At 36.9% G+C, this 22,115-nt stretch overlaps 1 protein-coding gene across 4 annotated transcripts in view; it reads right to left on the bottom strand.

Annotated features, from left to right (window-relative positions):
- The window catches only part of CPED1 (cadherin like and PC-esterase domain containing 1), a 140,818-nt gene that overhangs the window by 62,713 nt on the left and 55,990 nt on the right, over positions 1-22,115 (bottom strand). For all 4 annotated transcript variants that reach the window (XM_079303056.1, XM_079303055.1, XM_079303058.1 and 1 more), the window contains 9 exons: positions 18,730-18,872; positions 17,290-17,362; positions 15,520-15,687; positions 14,491-14,595; positions 13,231-13,400; positions 7,103-7,170; positions 6,730-6,774; positions 4,688-4,874; positions 2,423-2,591 (listed from right to left, as the gene is read on the bottom strand). In XM_079303056.1, coding sequence (XP_079159182.1) covers positions 2,423-2,591; positions 4,688-4,874; positions 6,730-6,774; positions 7,103-7,170; positions 13,231-13,400; positions 14,491-14,595; positions 15,520-15,687; positions 17,290-17,362; positions 18,730-18,872 — 1,128 coding nt within the window. The remainder of the gene's footprint in view (positions 1-2,422; positions 2,592-4,687; positions 4,875-6,729; positions 6,775-7,102; positions 7,171-13,230; positions 13,401-14,490; positions 14,596-15,519; positions 15,688-17,289; positions 17,363-18,729; positions 18,873-22,115) is intronic.

The raw sequence follows: 22,115 nt of genomic DNA, 5'->3' as shown, positions 1-22,115 counted from the left end.
TTACAATTTTAACTGAAGCCTTCTATGAGAAAGACCACTCCACTACCAGTGGCCTTTCTCTCCTCATGTGTGCCTAGTCAAGTGTCCCAAGGAAAGTCCATCAGATCAGGCTGTGTTTATCCCTTTTCTCCTAAAACAGGGTCTCCTTACTGAGAGAACAAGTATTCATGCCACTGATGGGGCTGTATCAACTGGCTTTGCAAGACTGCGCAATTTTTTCTCGTATAAAGAGCAAAATGCAATGATGCTGCTTAAAATGTGAGTTTTGTATCAATAAAAAAAATAATTTTAAGTAAAAGGGAATACATTCTGTTCTAACAAATAGAAATGGTATTCTAAAACACTTAAAAGTCTGCATTTTTTCCTATCTCCAGCTCCAGCCTTTGTTTGTTTTTTAAAGTCGCTCTCTGATAAGTTTGCCTCTAACATATCTAAAAGTTGTTTCAGAATCTCATACTGTATCTTCACAGTGCTTATTAGATACCACAAGAATGCTTTTCATCTCATTTTCCCTCTAAACTCCTGAAGTCACCCCTAGTGCTGAACAACTATGTTAGTTAGAGGGTGGTTATTCGCAGAGGAGCAGAAATCCAAGCTCAATCAAAAGAAATTTTTAAAACACTTTTCATTTTTATCAGTCTAGATCTCTTTGCCTTCACAGTGCTTCAAAGATTCATACTCAGTCTCATAAATGGTATCATAGAACACTAACAACAGTGTAACCTCTGGTGTGGGAAGATATTTTTGAGGTTGAATTCCTGTTCCTACACTGAGATATGTGTCCCAAATAAGGAAACAAAAAGAGCTTTTCTCACATTTTTGCACAGTGTGTTCTCCTAGCAATATAACTCCAGTTCAACTTACTGCTGTTCTCCTTTTCATAGTAGGTCATAGTTAAGATGTTATGCAGGTTGCTGTACAACTGAACTGAAATCTCAGGTATTATATGTGTTTATTCTTATTTTACTAGTAGCAGCTACTAGATGTAGCATTGAGTCATTGCAAATAGTAAGAAGACGGTCCTTGACCTTTTGAGCTTGTGAGAGAAGTGTAAGAGGAGAGACAGAGACTAGGTGGAGGGCCAGACAACACCACAATCAGGTATTCAGGTCAGCAGTCAGTACACTATGACTACAACCTACATTTTCTCTGGCAATTCTGATTTGCAGGTTGAGATAATTATTGTTAACACAGAAATTGCTATCAATATTTATAATCTCTTTGACTCATTTTAAGCCCTACTGCTTATTTCTCCAAACGAAAAACAAAATCCCTCTTGATCTGCCCCATCATATAAATGATCTGACTTCTACCACCCTGATCTCTCAACCTCTTCTGCAGTATATGGAAAGAAACCAGGGAAGGGAAGCAAAATTTTGCTAAAGGATATACTAAGACCTTCACACAGACAATAAATAAAGATAGGATTAGATATTTGACATGAACAAGCATGATAGTTTCAACACAGTAGTTCTGAAAATTCTGCTTCCTGGTTGCAGAATTATACAGAATATATTACTCCTTGATGCTCTGGAATGAATCCAGCAATCTTTTTAATCTGCCTAAAATTCCACAGAAAAATGCACTGCCCATGGTAACCATTTACAATGTCACTTACTGCTTTGAACTGGCTGGTTTATCTTTGTCAATTATATCAAGCCGCAACCAAAATTTAGTCCTCAAACTTTGAAATATTAACAGCTCTGATCCAGCACGTGTCCCAGGTTTTCTCTCTCATGCACAATATTTTTATCACTCTTGTTTCACTCACTGAAACTGTTTCACTCTCTTCATTGTTACTTTCATTAGCTTTCTTCCATTTTTGTGTCTAATTTAGCCTGAGCTCAGCTTTCCCAGTCCTTATTGAGCCATATTTGGTCCTTTTTTCATTCAACAGATCCACTCCTTCCTAAGGACAGTTATTTGTAGGAAGTAAATGATGTGCATTCCCAAACTTGTATTTGGACAAATGTGATGTAAGCAACAATCATCCCTACCTTTGGAATTATGAGTGAGGGTGTTTTTATTGTGTTTATTGATCTAGAATAAACAGTTTTCATCCATAAACTATGTAGCAGCATTTGTCTTGAACACTGATAAATACCAATGTCATCCTAAATATCCTTCCTGGTAAAAGGATTTCCATGGCTCCAATGTCAGAGAGAGACAGTTAAGAAAAGTTATAAGAAAGTTTTGGCTCACCAAGGTAAGGATTAATTAACCTGGAGTTCTCAAGTATATGGTAACAGGTACTTAGGCTGGGCTTGCCTTTTATAGCCAAAATGTTGTGTAAATGCTGAATTTCGAACAATCTCATGGCTCTGCATGAGCTTTGGCTCATGTACCCTAATTTATACCATGGAATGAACAGAAATCAGCTATTTCTATTAACGTGTATAGCAAAAGAATGTAGAGACAATACCTGCACAAACCCACATATCATGTAGTCATCAAACAAAGGGAGACTAGGGCGGTCTTCTCGATAAATTGTGACTTTGTAGCTGCTCACAACCTCAGGGCTGGGCTGCGAATCATCCGTTAAGACAATGATGACTTTGTTCAGCCCAAGGCCAAGGGGGTAGTTTGCAATGCTGTATGACAAAATAGGAAAGAAGGGCAATAAGCACTAAAGAAACAAAGATGTACACTCTTTTATCTATGGCTGCTAAACTTGTTCCTAGAGGCTGCTATTTCCAACATTTTCTTTCTCTTACAAAATACAAGAGATTTTAAATAAAAACAGTGTGAAACAGGATTTTTAAGACAAAATACTGAGAGTGAAAATGAGTGAAAACAGTGGCAGGAGCAAATATTCTAACATGAAATCTGTGATTGAAACCATTAGGGACAATAATTCCTTCAGGCCCAATTGTCCACTAGCCAAATGTGATGGATTCCCAGACAAACTACTTGGAGTGACAAACCAGAGCAAAGCTGATCTTTGCTCTTCCTTTAGCAGGGAAATAAATGCTGAAAAATAAATAAATGCTGAATCTGCACATGCAGGGTTTTTCAGTGTAAAAAGCATCTTGCTGCTCTTTCTCATTCTACTGAAAGAAAAAAATCTTTGAGGTTTTCACATATATTCATGTTGACTGCCAAGGCAGTTCACATTAAAACAGGAAAATGTTGGGGGGAAGAATATAATGACAGTTTCTTTTGAAATTATTAATCAAGACTGATTTCTTATTGAAAATAGAGGAAACATATTGGGCATCAGATCAGTAACAACTGCACAGACTTTCTGGTTAAGTAGCTGACATTCTAGGTCAAAGAATCTGCTTCACAGTCAGTCAAAAGGTAGTGTGTTGACTAAGCACTTCATGCCATGAAGCAAAGTTAGCTCTGATATGGTTAAGAATTTTTCTTCCCAAGTAAATCACTGTCCCTGCTCTCACTAATGGCTAGTATGTAAATAAGCCAGTTCTCTGGTTCTGAGGTACCTGACCCAGATAAATAAACAGTTTTTGTTCCTCCCAACCTTAAAAACTAGGTCATACCCAAAATGTCTGTTGATATTGTCCCTGGTACATGTTGTTGTCTCTGACAGAGCTGGTTGGGAAAGCCAAAACCATGTCAGGGTTCATAGCAGCAATTAAACATTGTGGTTTATTGTGGATCACTGCTCAAATATGATATTTAGTGATGACTCTGCTCTCTCCTCTATTGTCCAGCTTTATAGTTCTCTAAGAGATCTCATAAGCTGGGACTCTTGTGGATGACAAGATGACCTACTCAGTGGATGAGAGAAGGGCTGTGATTGTTGGCTACCTAGACTTTAGTGAAGCCCTTGGAATTGTTTCCCACAGAATTCTTCTGGAGAAAACAGGCTGCTCACACCTTATGTTCACATCCATTTTGCTGGGTAAAAAACCAGCTGGATGGCCAAACCAATCATATGGACATGGAAATTAAGGGAACCCTCAGTCAATTTGCAGATAACACTAATGGAATGCACATTCCATTTGGGGTGGGAGTCTTGATCTGATGGGGGGAAGAAGGCTTTGTAGAGGGATCTGGATAGGCTGGATGGAAGGGCTGAGACCAAGGTAACAGGTTGCCCAGGGAAGAGGCTGTGTCAGCATCCTGAGAGTAATTTAAAAGCTGTGTAGATGTGGCACTTAGGGATGTGATTTAGTGGTAGGCTTGGCAATGCTGAGTTAACAGTTGAACATGATGATCTTAAGGGTCTTTTAAAATGTGACTTCTGTGATTCTATGACAATCCCTTATGACAACTATGACAAAAATGGATTGTTCTGAGTTAGTAAATTTGAACTTATTTCTTCTATTGAAACCACTGCCCTATTTTGACCCATGTAAACAGATCAAGCACAGCAGGGCAGTAGATTAGGGCACCATGCAAAATTAACACCTGGACACAAAAGCTCAAATTCTCTGTCATCTACTGTGTGCAATGTAGTCATAGTCTGTTCCCAACCAGCTTTGATGCTGTCAGTGACTGCAGAAGCTGGGTGAGATATTGGAGCTGGATATTGGTTAACTATGACTTGAGGATAACATATGACCATTGCCTTTAGGATGCTGGAAATAAATACAAGTCTCTGTGTTGAACTCCCTCTGACTATTCTGTGACTAATCTATTTGAGTTTTTGGAAACAAAAAAAATCTGGAACATAACATATTTCCAAAATTAAGTTTTTTCACTCATGTTTTGTTGCTCATACCTTGGCCCTTTCTTGTCATCGAGGTGTACGTGGCATTGGCAGTTAGAGGGTTCTGCTCCTATCTTCACTGTCACCATGTCAAATGGCACTTCTGCATAGTATTCTCTGATCCTTGGGTTAAACTGAGGATTCAAGTCCAGTTGAGGACTGGTGAAGATCTGTCTGATATGAGATAAGGTATCTTTATCTGTTCCAAGAAAGCATCAAAGAAAAAAAAAGTGAAATGTATGAATATTTGGGAACAACGTGCAACTTCTGGCAGATTGAAACCATGTACAATGGCAAGATATTTAATGCCTAGTGACTCTGAGACTCATAATCCTGCTGCAAAGTTTTAATGGAGTTTGTAGTGGCACTTGAGAGAAATCTGTAGGCCTTGGAGGGATTTTAAGCATTCAGTGTCCAATCACTTTAGTCCTAGTCACAGAACTCAAAGCCTGGGTAAGCCTTTGAAAATGGAAGGATTAAGTCTGGAAGATCTGTCTCTAGTTAGTTAACTGAAACTTAAAGAAGAGGTAGGCCAAAATTCATAACCTGCTTAGGTACCAGGCTGTGTACAGGGTTTATGTACAAGTGCAATTTTCAATAAAAATCAAAATAAGTTAGACAGACTGTTCATAAGAACAAGTCACATGGAGATATCAAGACCCATGGGGTCATTTGCAGTACAGCTAGAAGAATGTTTTATTAAAATTCCTATATCAACAAATTCCAGCCTCTTTCCTTGTGCATGAAATCTCCACAATCAAATCCTATTTGCTCAAATGTGTCCTTTATTTCATAGTGTTTGCCAAATTACTCACGAGAATAATTAGTTTTTGGCAACATACTTATGACAAATATTTTAATCCAGCCTATTGGATTCAGATTTACAGTATAATACATTTAAAATTGCTTTACACATGTATTCATTAGTATATGTTTTAAATTGGATACTTCAGAAAATATTACAGATAGGAAACTCCTTTACTATAACATCTGAAAAATCTTGTGAATTAAAAGTGTCAAAAATGTTGCAAATATTTTTATTTCTACCTTGAAATATCTGCCTTGAGAAACTAAACAAGGCAATTTGAGAACTCTCTTGCACAGATTAAAACTTAACAGAAGACGTTCCAAAGGAAGAACAGAATTTGGGCTAGCTTTGTAGGAGAATAGAGTTTCATACATTAACACACAGAAGTTGTTTTAGAAAAACCCTACAGATGAGTATAAACATTTCTCCATATTCTGTACGCTTTACTTACATTTTTTTTTTCTCACTACTAGCTTAAAAATTAGGAGGAATTTCAAAGTAAAATTAATTGAGGTATTTTTAAAATAAAGGATCATGCAATTAGAATGGTGATGCCAGTCAGCCAGTCCAGGAGTATTTCTGGCCTCTGTCTGGCACAACAATAGCTCCTGGAGCCAGAATATCAGCAACAGGGGAACATGAGGCCCAATGTGAAAGCAAAACCTTTCCACCACATATCAATGACTTCACATTTACACACGTGCCTCTAAGGTAATTTGGGAATGAAGCAGCAGAAAGGTTTTATACCACCAAAGAAAAAATATTTTACACCTTTACACATCTTTAAAAATGCTTTAAATATTCCTACAAGCAGATATTTTAGAAAAATCCTCATCTCTTAAGCAGCTCCTTAACACTCCATTATTGAGCTGAAGAAAAAGCTTTAAACAAAGCTGATTAAACTCCAGACAAGTACAAAGGTTTTTCCACAAGAATGAATGTATGCTGAATTTATTGGAAAGAGAGAGGCAAAATTCTACTGAAGTGTGACAAGGGATCAATGAGTGCTGGAATACTCACATTAGTATGCACATACAGCAATACTTAATTTTGGTTTTGAGGCTTATTTAACACAATAGCCCACTTCTTGAGTGTTTTATAAACATTTTTGACACTTAAAAATTATTTTTTTTTTCTCAGTAAGAGCCTACAGATACTGTCTTCACTTAGAGATTATGTAAAGAAACCCAAGAAACTTTTTCAAGAATTTTTTTCCCCTCTGTGGTCTAGAAAAATCTTTACTTACCATAACTGCATTGTCTTTCTCCTGTCTTACTGGGATAATGCAATGCTGAAAGATAAACAGAAACAGCTAATAATTTTCTGTTCTCACCCTGATTACAGTCCTATCGGAGAAGCAACCATCTTTTACTTTGAAGAGACACATTGTACTTTTATTCTTCACAGTGTAAGATTTTTACTTTAGGCTTCCAAGTGCTGCTCATGGGCTCCACGTAGCAACTTACATAAGATAAGGAAGAAATTGGCCTTTGATATGTAGTAAGCTAAGGCTTTCCAGCTGGACTGCAAGGCAATGTGATCTAAATCTACATGTTATCAGAAATAATACAAATAAGAAAAACATACCATAGATAAGATATCTTACTCTGAACCCTCACCTTCATGATTCTTCCTGAAGTCAGAAGGAACATTCTGCTTAGGATTCATATTTTCTTGAGAAAGTTGCCTGTCAATTCAATAGCAGACATATTTTTATATGAACGAGAGGAACAGAAACAATGAAATATTTTGCAAAAATTTCTATATAGAACCCCAAAGCATATGGTATTTTAGTACTCTCAATAGAAAAATGAACTTTCTGGATTCATATTCCCAGCATTAGAGATATTACCTGAGTGAACATAACAGAAAAAGACACACATTCTATAATACATGCAACACATCACATCAAAATGTAAAAAGGAAAGCAATTCCAAAACATAGTTGCATTGCTGGGAAAAATGGATATAGCCAAGAAGAAAATAAACCAAACCATATCTCAACTGCTTCTATGATAGTTTTTTGGGGTTTTTTTGGTTTTTTTTTTTTTTTTTTTTTTTGCATATATTTCAGATTAAAGCTAGACTTTTTTCAAAAATAATTAAACAAAAATGAAGGGATGTCTCCAGGGGATTATCTGTACTGATATTAGCATAAATTCCTAAAATGGAATCTCTACCTGTTTGGCTTTGTTTGCAAATTTAAAACAAATCCACTTTGTGTGTGTGTGTGTGTGTGTGTGTGTGTAAAAAATCTTGGTGAAAAAAGAAGTCAATTGCAGCAAATAATCAACACATCAGTGCTGCCCATATTGTGAACTGCAGATTTTTCCTTTCAAACAGAATTTTGGTAGCATGGTAGAAAAAATGGACTAGGCTTCTCCTCAATCCAACTCTCTGGCTGATAAGACCTTTTTAGAGGTCCATTAGCATTTCTTGAAGCTTTCACTAGTTTTCCTCCTAATGTTTCCTTTAGGAGTTCTCATAACGCAGCTTCTTCCTGGATAATGCAATTTGGACTTTGAAGGACACAAAGCCACTGTCTGTGTCAAGGAAGGGAGGTGGCAATATCGTTCTGTGCAATCATCCATCAGTAATGTTTCAACAGCAGCTTCTAAAAGCAGTATTGAAGTCAATCATGGGAAAAGTGATAAAACAGATTTCTGCATTAACTCAATGAGCTAAGGAAAGAAGCAGCTGGCAGATCTCTGTATCTTTGTGTGTGCAGGAAAATGTAGTTCTGGGCTTGCAGTATCTAGACACTACCTAATTTCATGTAAATTCACTACCTACTTCAAAGGAGGCACTTAACAAACTCTTAGAGGGCTTACTTTCCAAGTTATAAGTAATTTTTCATTCCCTCTTTCTGCTTGTCGAAGATGTAATAGCTAAAATCTGTCAAATACTGCTGCATATAGGTAAAGTCTTGCAAAAAAAGGGCCTTGTAAAATCATGGCTCAGGAGAAGTGGACCATTGGAAAGTGACTCGGCTGAATTAGAGGTAGAAAAACAAGCCATGTAACCATTATGTGTTCCCATCATGGTGGTTGGTTGGATTATGTTTGTTATGATTTAAAACTAGTTTACTGATAAAGGCCTGGCTGCTTGAAAAGGCCTGACTTTTGCAAAAAGGCAGCTCTCCTTTGCACCTGCCTGGGGACTCTGTATTGCTTTGCTTCATACATCTGGCACACAAACAAAATACCATTTTCCTCTTCACTGTCCCTTTTTGTTTGTCTGGTTCCAAATCCTGTTTTACAGTGAAAGCAACATGACTTAACTCTCTAAAATGACAGACTTTGGTTTTAGTCAGAGAACACCTCAGGACTGTGTCTTTGTAGTGGCAGCCACCACAACTACAAGGTCCCTGCTCACAAAAGAACATCATGACCTGTCTGAATCTCAAATCTGTAGAGACTGCAATTAACTTAATTAAGCATTAAGAGACATACAATAACTACATCTGCTTACTACTGGGTAACAAAATGTAATATTTAGAAATCATATTAGAGAAAGATACTCAGATTATAACATAGCCAGCAGGACTGGGGCAGTGATTATCCCCCTGCACTCAGCACTGGTGAGTCCACACCTTGATCTTATGTTCAGTTTTGGCTTCTCACTACGTGAAAGACACTGAGGTGCTGGAGCATGTCCAGAAAAGGGTGATGAAGGGGCTGGAGCACAAGCCTTATGAGGAGGGGCTCAGTGAAGTGAGGGTGTTTACTCTGGAGAAAAAGAAGCACAGGGGAGACTTGATCAGTCTCTACAACTCCCTGAAACAAGGCTGTAGCCAGGTGGAGGCATTCTCCCACCATATAAGTCATAGGATGAGAGGAACCTTTCCAATATAAATGACTCTATGGTTCAATGATTTATCTCTGCTGCAGCCTGAGCTTTTTAATCATCAGCCCCATGAAGCTTTCCTTTGTCCAAGCTCCTTGCAATGAGCAGACTGAGATGCAATGAAGTTATGAGATTCCTCCTAATACAGAGGACTTTGCAGACTCCTTTCCTTCACATGCTGTTACTCAAGAAAGGATCTTCATCTGTTTGAGTGGCTCCCTGTTTACCTAAGCATCTTGGAGGTGCCAAGTACAGATGTGTTCTTTGCCTATACCCTTTGCAGTTAGCTCTACTGAAACTACTGCCTGAATGCCAGTACCCTTGGTGAGTGCATGCTTGTGAAGATACCTGTGGAAGGATTCCAACGTGTACATCACAAACTATTGACTTTGTTCTTTAGGAATCTCTCTGATTCAGCAAATAAAAAAATCAAAGGACTGACAGTAGCAATATTAATATAGCTCTGGTTGTCTATGCAATCAGACATAAGCAATGAAGGACATACAGAAATAGAATATTTCACAAGAGTAAAATATAAAAAGAAAAAAACTAGTCAGATTTGGTGACTCTGATGGATATGTTAGTTATGAATGGTGAAACTTTTAAAGGGTCATAAACTCAAGATTGAGACCATATTACAATATTCAGTAAATTTTTTTTTTTTCTTTACATGATATCATGTAGCTCTCTCTTCAAAATTAGCTCTCTATTTTGTAGAGTGTTTGTCTTCAGTCTCATAATTTCCATGAGGGCCTTTGGGTTCTTAAATGAAATACCTTGTGCTGATCTTCAGAAGAGAAATAAAAAATTCAGATGTAAGTGTGGGATTAATTTCCTGGCACTTCATCCCAATTTAGCTTTACTCACTAATCTGATTTTTTCATGCTATCTGATATAACCAAATACACTTTCAATGACACCTCATTGCCCCTATTCCAAAAGACAACAGCTATGAATGTCATAGTCATATAATGAGTATAAACTGCAAAGAGTTGAAAAAAGTGCATAAAAAATGCCAATTTTTTTTCAGAGCACATGTTAAGTGTAATATCTTATACCAATGAACCTGAGGGGTCATTTTCACCTAAGATGTAATTATTTCATTACAGTTTGAGATGAGCTTCTAGAGTTCTTCTTACTTTTTCTGTAAAAGGAATTCAGAGAGTTCACTAATACTATTTTAAGTTTCAACCCTAGTCATATAGATGAAATGAGTTAAAATATGAAGACTAGGAAACATCTTTATATCCTGATTTCAGCCTTTGGAGTCATCATTGGTAAACAAAGTTATTGTACAAGATCTCAGTCAGAAGTCACTATTTTTTCCCATATATTTCTTGTCTGCTTGGACAGTCAGTTATGGAATCACTAGATTTGAAAATGGAAATACCAGTTTTCCACAGTCAGAGAAATAAGAACTCTTAAATCAGCTTAACAACCTGGCCTTAACTGAAGAAATTCAGGAAAAGTGTTCTGATATACAAACTCATCAAATCTGAGAAAAAAAAAAAAAAAAAAAAAAAAGATTAATCAAAGCTCAAAGAGAATGCATACCTAAGTTCTTTGGGGAGTCAGCACAACTAAGCTCTTTCTTCCTTCCAATTAAGTACAATCATATGCATGTCTGACACATGCATCACCCTCACATGTATGTAGCTAAAAGAGTGGAATATTCTGATTTAGCAATGTCAAGGGACATGGTTTTTAATACAGTGAATAAAGACAATTGGTGTCATTAGCTTAGCCACTGCAGAAAAATACAGAGCAAAGAAGCAGATTGGCCTATGCCCTGGAGAAAGGTCATGGTACTTCTGCATATTTATACACATACAATAATGTTGAGCTTGAAGGGAAAAAAAAAAGGCCAAGGGGCTTGCTCAAAGTGGGTGAGTGGCACAGCTCAGATTAGAACAGAAAGCTCCTAAAGGCTGGTATGCTTTGATATGCAAACCTAAATATTTCTGCAAAAGGGCAAGGGCTTACATGTGAATGCAAACAGCTGCATCTTTGAGCTCCTTCTCACAGAGTGATCAGAGTGGTCGGCAGTAACAACAATAATTAAGCACTTTTATGGAACTGTGTATATTTAAAACACCAATAAACTGTAATCTAAAGTGATAAAGTGTAAGCTCCCCTTAATAGTAAAGCAAACAAACATACAGATAATTATGATTTGCTGAAATCCACGCCCAATTCAATGAGGAACAAAATTAAAACTTAAGAAATCTTACAGATGCCTCATATACTCACTACAGCATTTTCCCAGCAAAATGTACAAACTAATATAATTCATCTTGAGACTCAGTCAAATGGAACATACACATTGTCTAATATGCCTCTGTTTCCAAGTCTTTGCAAATCATAAATGTCAGTAGTCAATATGGCATATATACATATGAAACATCATTAGCTAAGAGAGAACGAAAACAGAAAACACATTAGAAAAAAATTTATACTAAACATACAGTATACTATAGGTTTCCTTCCTTCCTCCCTTCCTTCCTTCCTTCCTTCCTTCCTTCCTTCCTTCCTTCCTTCCTTCCTTCCTTCCTTCCTTTCTTCCGTCTTTAATCCTTCTCCTTCCCTTCCCCTTCCTTCCTTCCTTCCTTCCTTCCTTCCTTCCTTCCTTCCTTCCTTCCTTCCTTCCTTCCTTCCTTCCTTCCTTCCTTCCTTCCTTCCTTCCTTCCTTCCTTCCTTCCTTCCTTCCTTCCTTCCTTCCTTCCTTCCTTCCTTCCTTCCTTCCTTCCTTCCTTCCTTCCTTCCTTCCTTCCTTCCTTCCTTCCTTCCTTCCTTCCTTCCTTCCTTCCTTCCTTCCTTCCTTCCTTCCTTCCTTCCTTCCTTCCTTCCTTCCTTCCTTCCTTCCTTCCTTCCTTCCTTCCTTCCTTCCTTCCTTCCTTCCTTCCTTCCTTCCTTCCTTCCTTCCTTCCTTCCTTCCTTCCTTCCTTCCTTCCTTCCTTCCTTCCTTCCTTCCTTCCTTCCTTCCTTCCTTCCTTCCTTCCTTCCTTCCTTCCTTCCTTCCTTCCTTCCTTCCTTCCTTCCTTCCTTCCTTCCTTCCTTCCTTCCTTCCTTCCTTCCTTCCTTCCTTCCTTCCTTCCTTCCTTCCTTCCTTCCTTCCTTCCTTCCTTCCTTCCTTCCTTCCTTCCTTCCTTCCCTCCTTCCTTCCTTCCTTCCTTCCTTCCTTCCTTCCTTCCTTCCTTCCTTCCTTCCTTCCTTCCTTCCTTCCTTCCTTCCTTCCTTCCTTCCTTCCTTCCTTCCTTCCTTCCTTCCTCCCTCCCTCTCTTCTTCCCTTGTTCTGTCCTTTCTTTCCTCTTTTTTCTTCTCTCCTCATAAAAGTTAAAACTTCTCAACAAAAGTTCACTGGATCTAACCTTATCATTACAGCACTTTTTCCATCTTTTCATAAGGAGTTAAATTGAGGTTCTCGGAGTATTATGCTCTCTGATCTGTCTACTGTTGGACAGAAAATTTAGAGCAAATCAAAATTATTAATTCGTTCGGAAAAATCTTCACCTGAAATTTTATATTTTCTTTACAGTTTTGCTTTTAATTGCTGCACAAATTAAGACAGTCTTAACCCTGGGAAAGGCTCCTAATTTAGGGTTTAAAATTGTTTGCAAGAAAAAAAATGTACCTAATTAATCTTTCTTATAAAAATTTACAATAGTTCCAATTAATTTTCAATCCAGAGTCCTTCATACTAGATAGAGAACAAAACCTGTTCTATTTAGAAGCCTAGCTACAGTTCTAATGGCAGAATGGGTGACAGGGCTTCATATGGGATGATTGACCTTCATCTCAAGGGTTGCAAGTCATCTTCATCTACTGAAGGGTTGAGCTCACTGGAGATACTGCAATTGTATAACTCGAGAAGCTACCCTCAACATATATAACAGTTATCTTACCACTCTGAAAGATTTGTATGTGCCTCTTTATTCATGAACTGGAACTGTTGAAGGACATTGGAAAGCAACCAGTGCAGAGTCAGGACTGAACTAAGCCGCCTCATTGGGTCTACCATTCGATAAAGGTCGTGCAGCAGCATCTGGATCTTGGGTGCAGAAGAAGGGAAAAGCTGAGAAGAGAGACACTGATTTGAGACAACATAGTATGATATTTGTAGAGTGCAAAGATGTGAAAAATGATCAGAAGACAGTATATACAGCATAATGCTCATACATTAATGCTCTTTCCCACGTGTTTGGAAAAGGACTGTCATGCCCAGCATTGCAAATCAGGATTAGCAGTATTGATGTGGAGGTTGATTTGCTCTGCCTCTGAACCGGCCCTCAGGTTTCCTCAGTTGGTCAAAGTGTGAAACTAATAATGCCAAGGTTACAGGCTCAATCCCTGTATTGGCCATTCACTAAAGAGTTGGACTTGATGAACCTTCTCAGCCCCTTCCAACACAGATGATTCTATGAATTCCAGATCTATTAAACTCAATGCTTCTTCAGAAAGTGTCATCAGACTCCATCCCTAATACTCATCCACGAAGTCTCACAGAAATCCTGATATCCTTTCTGAACAACAGATCCAACTGCACATCCTTTATTTCTGAATATTCACCATTTCTCTCATTAACTGTGTCTATTCACAGACACTGATTGTTACTCCTCTATCTGTGTTCTTCTCCAAAAATGAACACAAAGCATGAAGAAGAAAACATAACATATTCCACCTGTGGTTTTTGGGGCTTTTTTTGTTTGGTCTTTTCAGTTTTTGTGGTTTGGTTTGGTTTGGTTTGGTTTTTTTGCCACTTTTTCATCTATATCTACTCTCTGGTCATGATTTCAGTATTGTACTTTCTCTAGTCCTTCCACTCACTCCTGCTTTGCTTCATTATCATTCTATTTTCTTACCACCTTATTAGTAATTTACATAGCTTTCCTTCTTTTCCTTTCCTTCTATTTTCTGGTCTCTGTTTCTGCTTTAGATGTCCTTTTCAGTGGAAGCTCAGGTCAAATACTCTGTTATATTTCTTTATCTATTTTAAAATAAATTCATATGATCCATCAAAGTAAGATCAATGTTATCTCTATCTTCTTGCTTCTCTGCCCATCCAAATTACATTTGCCAAAGAAAATAAAGGATGGGAATGAAGGAGAAATGTTAAGAGATTTACATAAAATATATATCCAATAAAACAAAACTATATATTTTACCAGCTCAAATTGTCCAAGACTCTTCAGCTCCTTTATGAAAGCAATCACTGAATTTATCTCTTCCAAAGAGAAACATTGCTCATCTTCTCTGATGTATGTTCTGTCCTGTGAAGAAAAGAATGTTGTATGTTCTGGTGACAACAATGTTGTTTCATTAGACCCCAATCCCTTCACTGATCATAGGAACCAGTCACAGCAGATCTCACCTAGCCCTAACCTCAGCTTCTTGATAGCTCATGATGTTTTTCAGTCTAGAATAAAGCATAATGTAGCTTTGTGTAGAAACAAACCCATAGACACTACTGCTCTCTGGAACACAGGTTGGGGAACAGGATCACTACATGTCTGGATGTCTGCAGCTTTCTACTTTATCCTGACATAAATTTAGAACCTATGACCCTGTCCTAGCCACATCTGTCCAAGAGGTGGAAGTTGCCTGGATAATTTAGCCTCCATAAGTCTTTCAAGCATGGGACTCCTCAGAAATGTATCCTTAAAAGTTTCCAGACTGAGAGAAACACTGCTAAAAGAGATCTCAGCTTGTCAGAAATGGTTTTCACTGGTGAAGCAAAATTTATGCAGATTCTGTAAATGTAGAAAAATAAATACTGGGACTGGATATTTCATTGAGAATAAGACACAAAGTTGTAAGAAACAAAATTTAATTCTGATGCTCATGGATCTCCATGCACGAGTAAATCACTTCTAGATGAAATTGTGAAAAAACACAAATCTGTATATGAAAAAAGGGCCATTTTAAAAAATAGTGGGAAAAATAATTTTTAAAGCTTTAACTATATCCTTCAAGCACAGTATTTTGGAAAAATGAGATAATTTGAGAGTAGAATTTTTGCAAAAGAAAATTCAATTGTTCAATTTAATTACAGTTTTATTCCTCAGAATACAATGAAAGATGATTTTGATTAAATAAATCCATCACTTTATAAGTTGGTACCAAAAAATTCAGAAGCATACAATTTAAAATGAAATATTTTCAAATAACAATAAGAAAAATTTGAAATTAACTACCTTGTTCACAGATGATCCATATATTTTCTGCAAAGCTTCTATGAAGGTGGATGTTGAAGATTCATTAGATAAGAGAAATTTAAATGTATCTTCAAATAGAAGTTCTTTGGAAATTTGGTCCTGAATGTTCGTTTCATTCTCAATTTGAAAGTCAAAGTTTTCATGCACCTGTTGGAAAAAATTATAAAAATTTAAAGTTTGAAACACAAGTCCAGTCTTCTCATAGCAGTAAATACTAAACTGGGACTTTAAAAACAAAAGGAAATAGCAACAGAAACGGACAGGATTATAAACCAGCAAATGCTGTGCCACATTTTTTGCCACAACTGCATAACAAAATGTTTGCTGCCCTCCAGTGGATAGTGGACAGTATTGCAGACACATGTGAAAAGCTGTTTTTCTATATTTGATTTTAAATTTGATTAAAAATACAAAATGTCAGATTATATGTTAACATAACTCTTGAAAAACTAATTTTCCAAGGTTTATAACAGAACATCTGTTATTATGGATGAAAGTATAAATTTTATATATATTGTATATAAACAATGAGCAAATCCATGGTTATAAAATATTACTAAATCATTATTTTAGCATAAAGACAAATACATCATCAATATGAATAGGCTGTTTGCATACTATAATTTCCAAGTTGTAATATTCAAAGTCAATGCTGCATTAATTATCAATAGTTATTTTCTACAGCCATTTGTTTTTCTCACAAGAAACTACTAAATCCTACTGATTTACTATAAATTTATGGAAGCCAGATAATGGTTGAAACTTCTATACAGGAAGGTAAATATTATGTTTATGTTTAGTTTTTTTTGAGTTCTTCTGTGATAATTTTTTTAAAGCCTGGTATATAATGATTGAATTTTTATGACATACTACATTTCTTATACTAGCTAAATAAGTAGTCTTAGACTAATTAAAAATACTGTCTTCATAGCTTGTTAAATTCTGCAAATTTCCATTCATATGTGCATTTTTCCTATGTGTTTAAGGATTTTTTTTCTTAAAAATGCAGAAATTGACTGCACTGTTATTACTAGACAATTGAACAGATTTTAAGTGGGGATATATTAATTTAAAAAAAAAATATTTGCATATCATAAATATAAAGAAACATTTTACATACCTAGGCATATGCATATTGATGTGTATACATGAACTAATGAGAACAGCTGGAAAGCAGTACAATAATTGCTTCAGGACTGGTTGCTCTGAGGCAGGAGTGGTACAAAAACCATCACAGGTTTCATTTCCCTCATTTTCCCTAAAAATAGGTTTTAAGGGCCTTGTGGATAATCCAGGAAGAAGGCAGCACAATGGAGGTCAAAGCAGGTAATGAAATGAAGAAGCACAATCCAATTTATGGAGAACTTCAATTTGTATTAAAAGCCAATTGTGGTTTTTTTAACTTCTTCCATTCATCTTTGTTCTGTCACATTTAAAACCTAACTCCACTTTCATGCAATGCCTCCTATGGATTTTGTTTCACTGATATTCATTTGTGGTAATAGTTAGTCTTCTAATGTAAACTGAAAAGTTTGTACATTTTCATAGTCTGATGAATTTCATCACGGGAACTCTGACTCTTAGAAACCAGCTTCTTCTACAGAAATTCTTCACAATCAGCCATAATTATTATTAAATTATTGGTACATTTCTTAGACATTTGAGAGTACCTGTCAAAGAGGGTTTTCTGCAGTGTTCTTCTTGGTGTAAATTTTTTGAGTCAAGCAATAATTTGTGCGATTTTCTCACCTTAAGAACTATTGGGTGTATGGACATGCCAAATCCAATGTCAAAGGTTAGCATTTGAAAACATTGGCTGCATCTGAAACACAGTATAAAAGGAATCAGTTTCTGTGAGATTAGGTACTGTTGTGAAATACAGAATCATAGAATAATTTAGGTTGGAAAAAACCTTTAAGATCACTGTTTCTAGTCATAAATCTAGCACTGCTAAGTCCACCACTGAACCATGTCCCTGTACACAGCAAAATTCAATACACACACGGGTCCAGAGAACACATAGAGGAAAATAGACACACATAGGTCAAGAAACAACATATGATACAGACTAAATAAATTCCTAAGAAGAGACAGCAGCATTACAAATGGAAGAAGGCAGATTGTGAGGTGATGAAAATAGTGCTATATAAAAGGGGTTTTAATGATTGACAGAGAGGGGGATGAATTATGGTGAAGGAAGAAATGCCTTTGGAAGAGAGTGAATGAGCCTGCAAAAGAGTGAAGCCTGCAAAAACTTTGAAGACATTTGGAGGGGAAGAGATGGTGAAACACTCCAGGCTTACTGAAGCCAAAGAGCTCTGCTGCAGCTATGGGGATATTTGGAGGCATGGGCCAGAAGATACACAAGTCTTGTGTTACACAAACAAGACAATCCATTTCAATGGTAAAAAAGAGATTTTGGACCACTGTCAAAATAGCTTCATTGCCATTACACTCCTCTCCTCCTTGCTACCCTCTCCACTCACAATATAAGCTTTATTCCCAACTTGTGTAAGTCAAATAATGATTTTTACATTACTGCTACTAAAACACCTGGTTCTCAAAATAGCTCAAACACATAAATTTAATAAATAGTAACTTATTTAGTACTTATCATAAAAATGTCAGGGATGGGACATAACATACATAGAACAAGTATAAAATTTATTTTGTAAAAATATTACATAATTGAGGTGGATTTATGTGTAAGAATTATAACACTAATAGTAGTGATTACACACAGAAATGTGGCTGTTGGTGCCTAGGTGTATTTCATGACATACACTTCATAAAATGCTTTACAGTGTCTCTTGTTCAGATTGCCTGCCAGAGCAGCTCTGAACAATCTGGGCTACTCTAGTATTGATATTTGACATATGACAGAATGCTCACTGAAAAGAATTACAGCTTTATATATGTTAGGACTACCCCAATTGTAAGAGATTTCTGTTCATTTGTGCTGCCTGAAACACTTCATTAGAACAGCAGCTGGTCCTAAGTATTGATCATAACCTTTCACAAACCAGAAATACTGTGGATATTGAAGAGTTGTACTCCTTAAATGCAACATGTCTATACTTTATAAAGAAGTATGCCATAGATGGGAATTTTTTATCCTCTGCAATTTTTATTCTGTTCTAAGGAACTATCTTGACACTAGCATTACAATGACAACTGCAAGTCACTTACTGATTGAAAGAATTTTGTCCTGAGGCAGATGATTTGCTGAAGACCTCAGTTATAAGCAGAAGTTTGTTTATAGCCTCCTTCATGTTGTTGAAGGCCTGTTGGGGAGAACTGTTTCTGAAGAATATCTCAAAAAACCTTTGCAGCTGTGAAAGAGAATACATATATTTTTTAGCATTTACAGTGTATCGGTGTCTAAAATTATAAATTAAAAGGCTGATATAAATAAAAACTGCCTTGGAATATAATTTTCAATTCTTATTCATTTGTACAATAAGAATATAAAGCTCCACACAGCATACTAATAGAGAATGACTTTATTTACAAATAAGTGTATCAGAAACAAAAGTTGAATTAATGATTTTAAAAAATATTGCTCAGAATCTAGGCTTACTTTGATAAAACCTTTTTCTATTACTGGTTCTTAGCAAATAAACTCAAATTCTTGTATCTTCATCAGTGGATAATAGCACACTCAAAGTAGAAGCCTTCTTTTAACATACTGTGGCAAGGGCTACCCCACTTGACTACAAATCCTTACCCCTGGACAAAAAGCTTTAAATAGAATATAGAAGAAGGATGTTGAAAAAATTACCAGCCACTGCAGCCTGTGTTTTGACCAAACTCTGCATATTCTGTGGTTTTCAGACTCACAAATCCTCCCAACAGCATATTTACTGGCCTGCAGAGCACCGTCCTCAGATGCTTTCATCACTCATGCAAATTCACCCTATCACCACTTCAGACAGAGATTCAGGGAAACAACTGGAGCAGCACAGAGACCTAATGAAGAGTGGGACATAGGCAGGTTTTGTAGTATCAGAGTCCTCAGTGTAAGAAAGGGGCTGCCTTTGAACCTTATTTCCATTAGAGTTATCATACAGCACAAAACCCCATTAAGGTCTGAACTACAGAAAACTGTTAGATAATCAAGTAGCTCTATATTACCAAAGAAACACTTTCATATATAGCAAAAAAATACTGTCTTCAGAAATGAAGCATGTAAGGTATATGAAGAACACATTTTGTATTAAAAAGGAAAATTTCCTGATTATTTCTGGGAATTTCTCTACTACATTTATTTAGAAATGCCAGTATATATATTCTAATATCACTTATCACCCACTTATACATGCCCCAGAGGGGCAACATGATGGAAGCATGTAGGATTCTGTAGACAACCTTCCTGATGACAGATATGCTTGGCACTTCTCTATCTTCTCTATCTCTATGAACAAATATTTACAGCAGATGGGCCTCGGTAAAAGTCCACAAAAAAGATTAATGTGATATTTTGGATACAAAACATTACAGAATCACAGGGAGCTCTGGAGGTCATCTGGCCCAATAACCCTGCTTAAGCAGGGTCATTTACAGTTGGTTGCCTAGAATTGTGTCCAGAAAGCTTTCAAATACCTCCAAGGATAAAGACTTCCACAACTTCTCTGGGCAACCTGTGCCAGTGCTTGGTCACCCACAAAGTAAAAGTGTTTCCTGATCCTCGGAAGGAATGTGTCATGTTTCAGTTTGTGCCCATGGTCTCCTGTTCTGTCACTAGGCACCACTGAAAAGGGACTTTGTGCTCTCTATAGCCTCCCTTCAGCTATTCATGAATTGGATGAGGCTCTGTCAGCCCTTATCCCCAGTCTGCTGAGGTCCTTCCAGGTGGCAGGATGATCCCCTGCTGTATCAGCCACTCCTTTTAGTTTTCTGCCATCAGCAAACTTGCTGAGTATACACTCTGCCCAATCATCCAGACATTTAATGAAGATATTGAACAGGAATAGACCCAGTAAGGATCTCTGCATACAACACTAGCTTCTGGTGATGTGCTATGATGCATTCACTGGGCTCACACCAGAACTTACAGCACACTTCACTACACCCTGGTCCACATAATTTTCTAGGTGGTTTTCAAGTCTCCCCTTGTGAACATGAATACTTTTAAGCACACTGGTCTGCACTGGCACTGATGAATGGCTTTCAGTTTTTTCATGTAGCATATTGCACTTAAATGTAATAAGCACTGTGCAATTTATTTTTAAAAAAATATTGTAACATTGCTTATAGCCAGCCATGGGAGACATGCAGAATATGCAGCTAACATTGTTCCTCCTTTGCTTTTTGCTCTCTTCAGTTTCATTAACTCCATTCAGTTGTGCTGCTAAATAACTGAAGGGTAGGAATTTGGTCTGTTTGCTTTCCTGTTCTTATCAGCTCTGTTTTTATTTCTGCCTTTCCAAGTTTTACTGACTAAAATAATTGTGACCCATGCACAGATCTATGCTAAAGGTTTATAGTGTCTGGGACTTTTCTTTGTCTTTTTAGTAAAGCTATTTGAAATGTAGGGAAAAAATGGCAACAATATATATGGCTGAAGTTATAAAATTAAATTTCTGACTGCAGGAAATGGTAAAGCAAAGGTTACACATATAGCCTCAACTCTGTTCTTTAGATATTTGCATTATATCAAAATCTTTAATTAAATCACACTGTATTTTTATACTGTAAATTTTTTCTATGTGTACTGCAGTTCCATAAGTGTATGGGGTAAAGGAGCCCCAGATGCATTATTTAGAGTTTATGTAGCTCCTTATATTTCATCTCCAAAACAGTCTGAGAAGGATTACTTGTGTACTGAAATCTAAGACCACCAAAGCTGTGTTTCTCCCACAGAGTGGTACAAAGATGAAGCAGAACAATTGTGGAAGAAGAAGCTCCACATTTTTCAAATCAGTTCTGATTCAGATTCATCTCCAAGAGAAATTGTTCCACTTCAGTTCCTTGGTCAGGACAAAACCAGTTAATTAAACTGGTTTTCATGTGAAATAAAGGAAAAAATTAAAATGAAGGCTCTATCGCCAAGGTGATTCTTCAGCAGAATTTTGTGATTATTTCCAGCACTGCTGCCAGATTCTGTGCACAACTCATATTCTGTGCTACTCTGGCTTGCACTTTTTCTCTAACTTCCTAAATCTTCAGTGGGTATTAAAAGATTAAGTGAGAAGATGTGCTATTGTGCTGCACAGGGAACATAAGGAGTGGAAGAGTTTTATAAGGAGAGATGGGGATTACTGGAAGGAAGAGCAAGAGCACCACTAGCTCATTTCCTCCCTCACTATCAATCAATTCTCAAGCACTTTAACATAAAGAATACATAATTCATACATTTCTAGTAACAATTGATGAAGACAGGCTGGCTTGGCCTGCTGGTACCCATAGCATGCTGTTGGCTATAATTGCCAACTGTTGCCATCCGAACAGGCATTAAAATAAAACTGGCATCTCCAGGAAACTGCATTTTAGTTACAGCTCTTCTTAGCCAGCCTAGAAAAGAAGCATTGCTCAACAGGTTCTCATTAGAGGATATCAGGTTTTAGACCAATGTT

The sequence above is a fragment of the Erithacus rubecula genome (genome assembly GCF_903797595.1).
Source record: "Erithacus rubecula genome assembly, chromosome: 4".
In the NCBI taxonomy this organism is placed as follows: Eukaryota; Metazoa; Chordata; class Aves; order Passeriformes; family Muscicapidae; genus Erithacus; species Erithacus rubecula.
Note: the sequence above shows the minus strand (reverse complement) of the source record. Positions and strands in the feature narration are given on the sequence as shown.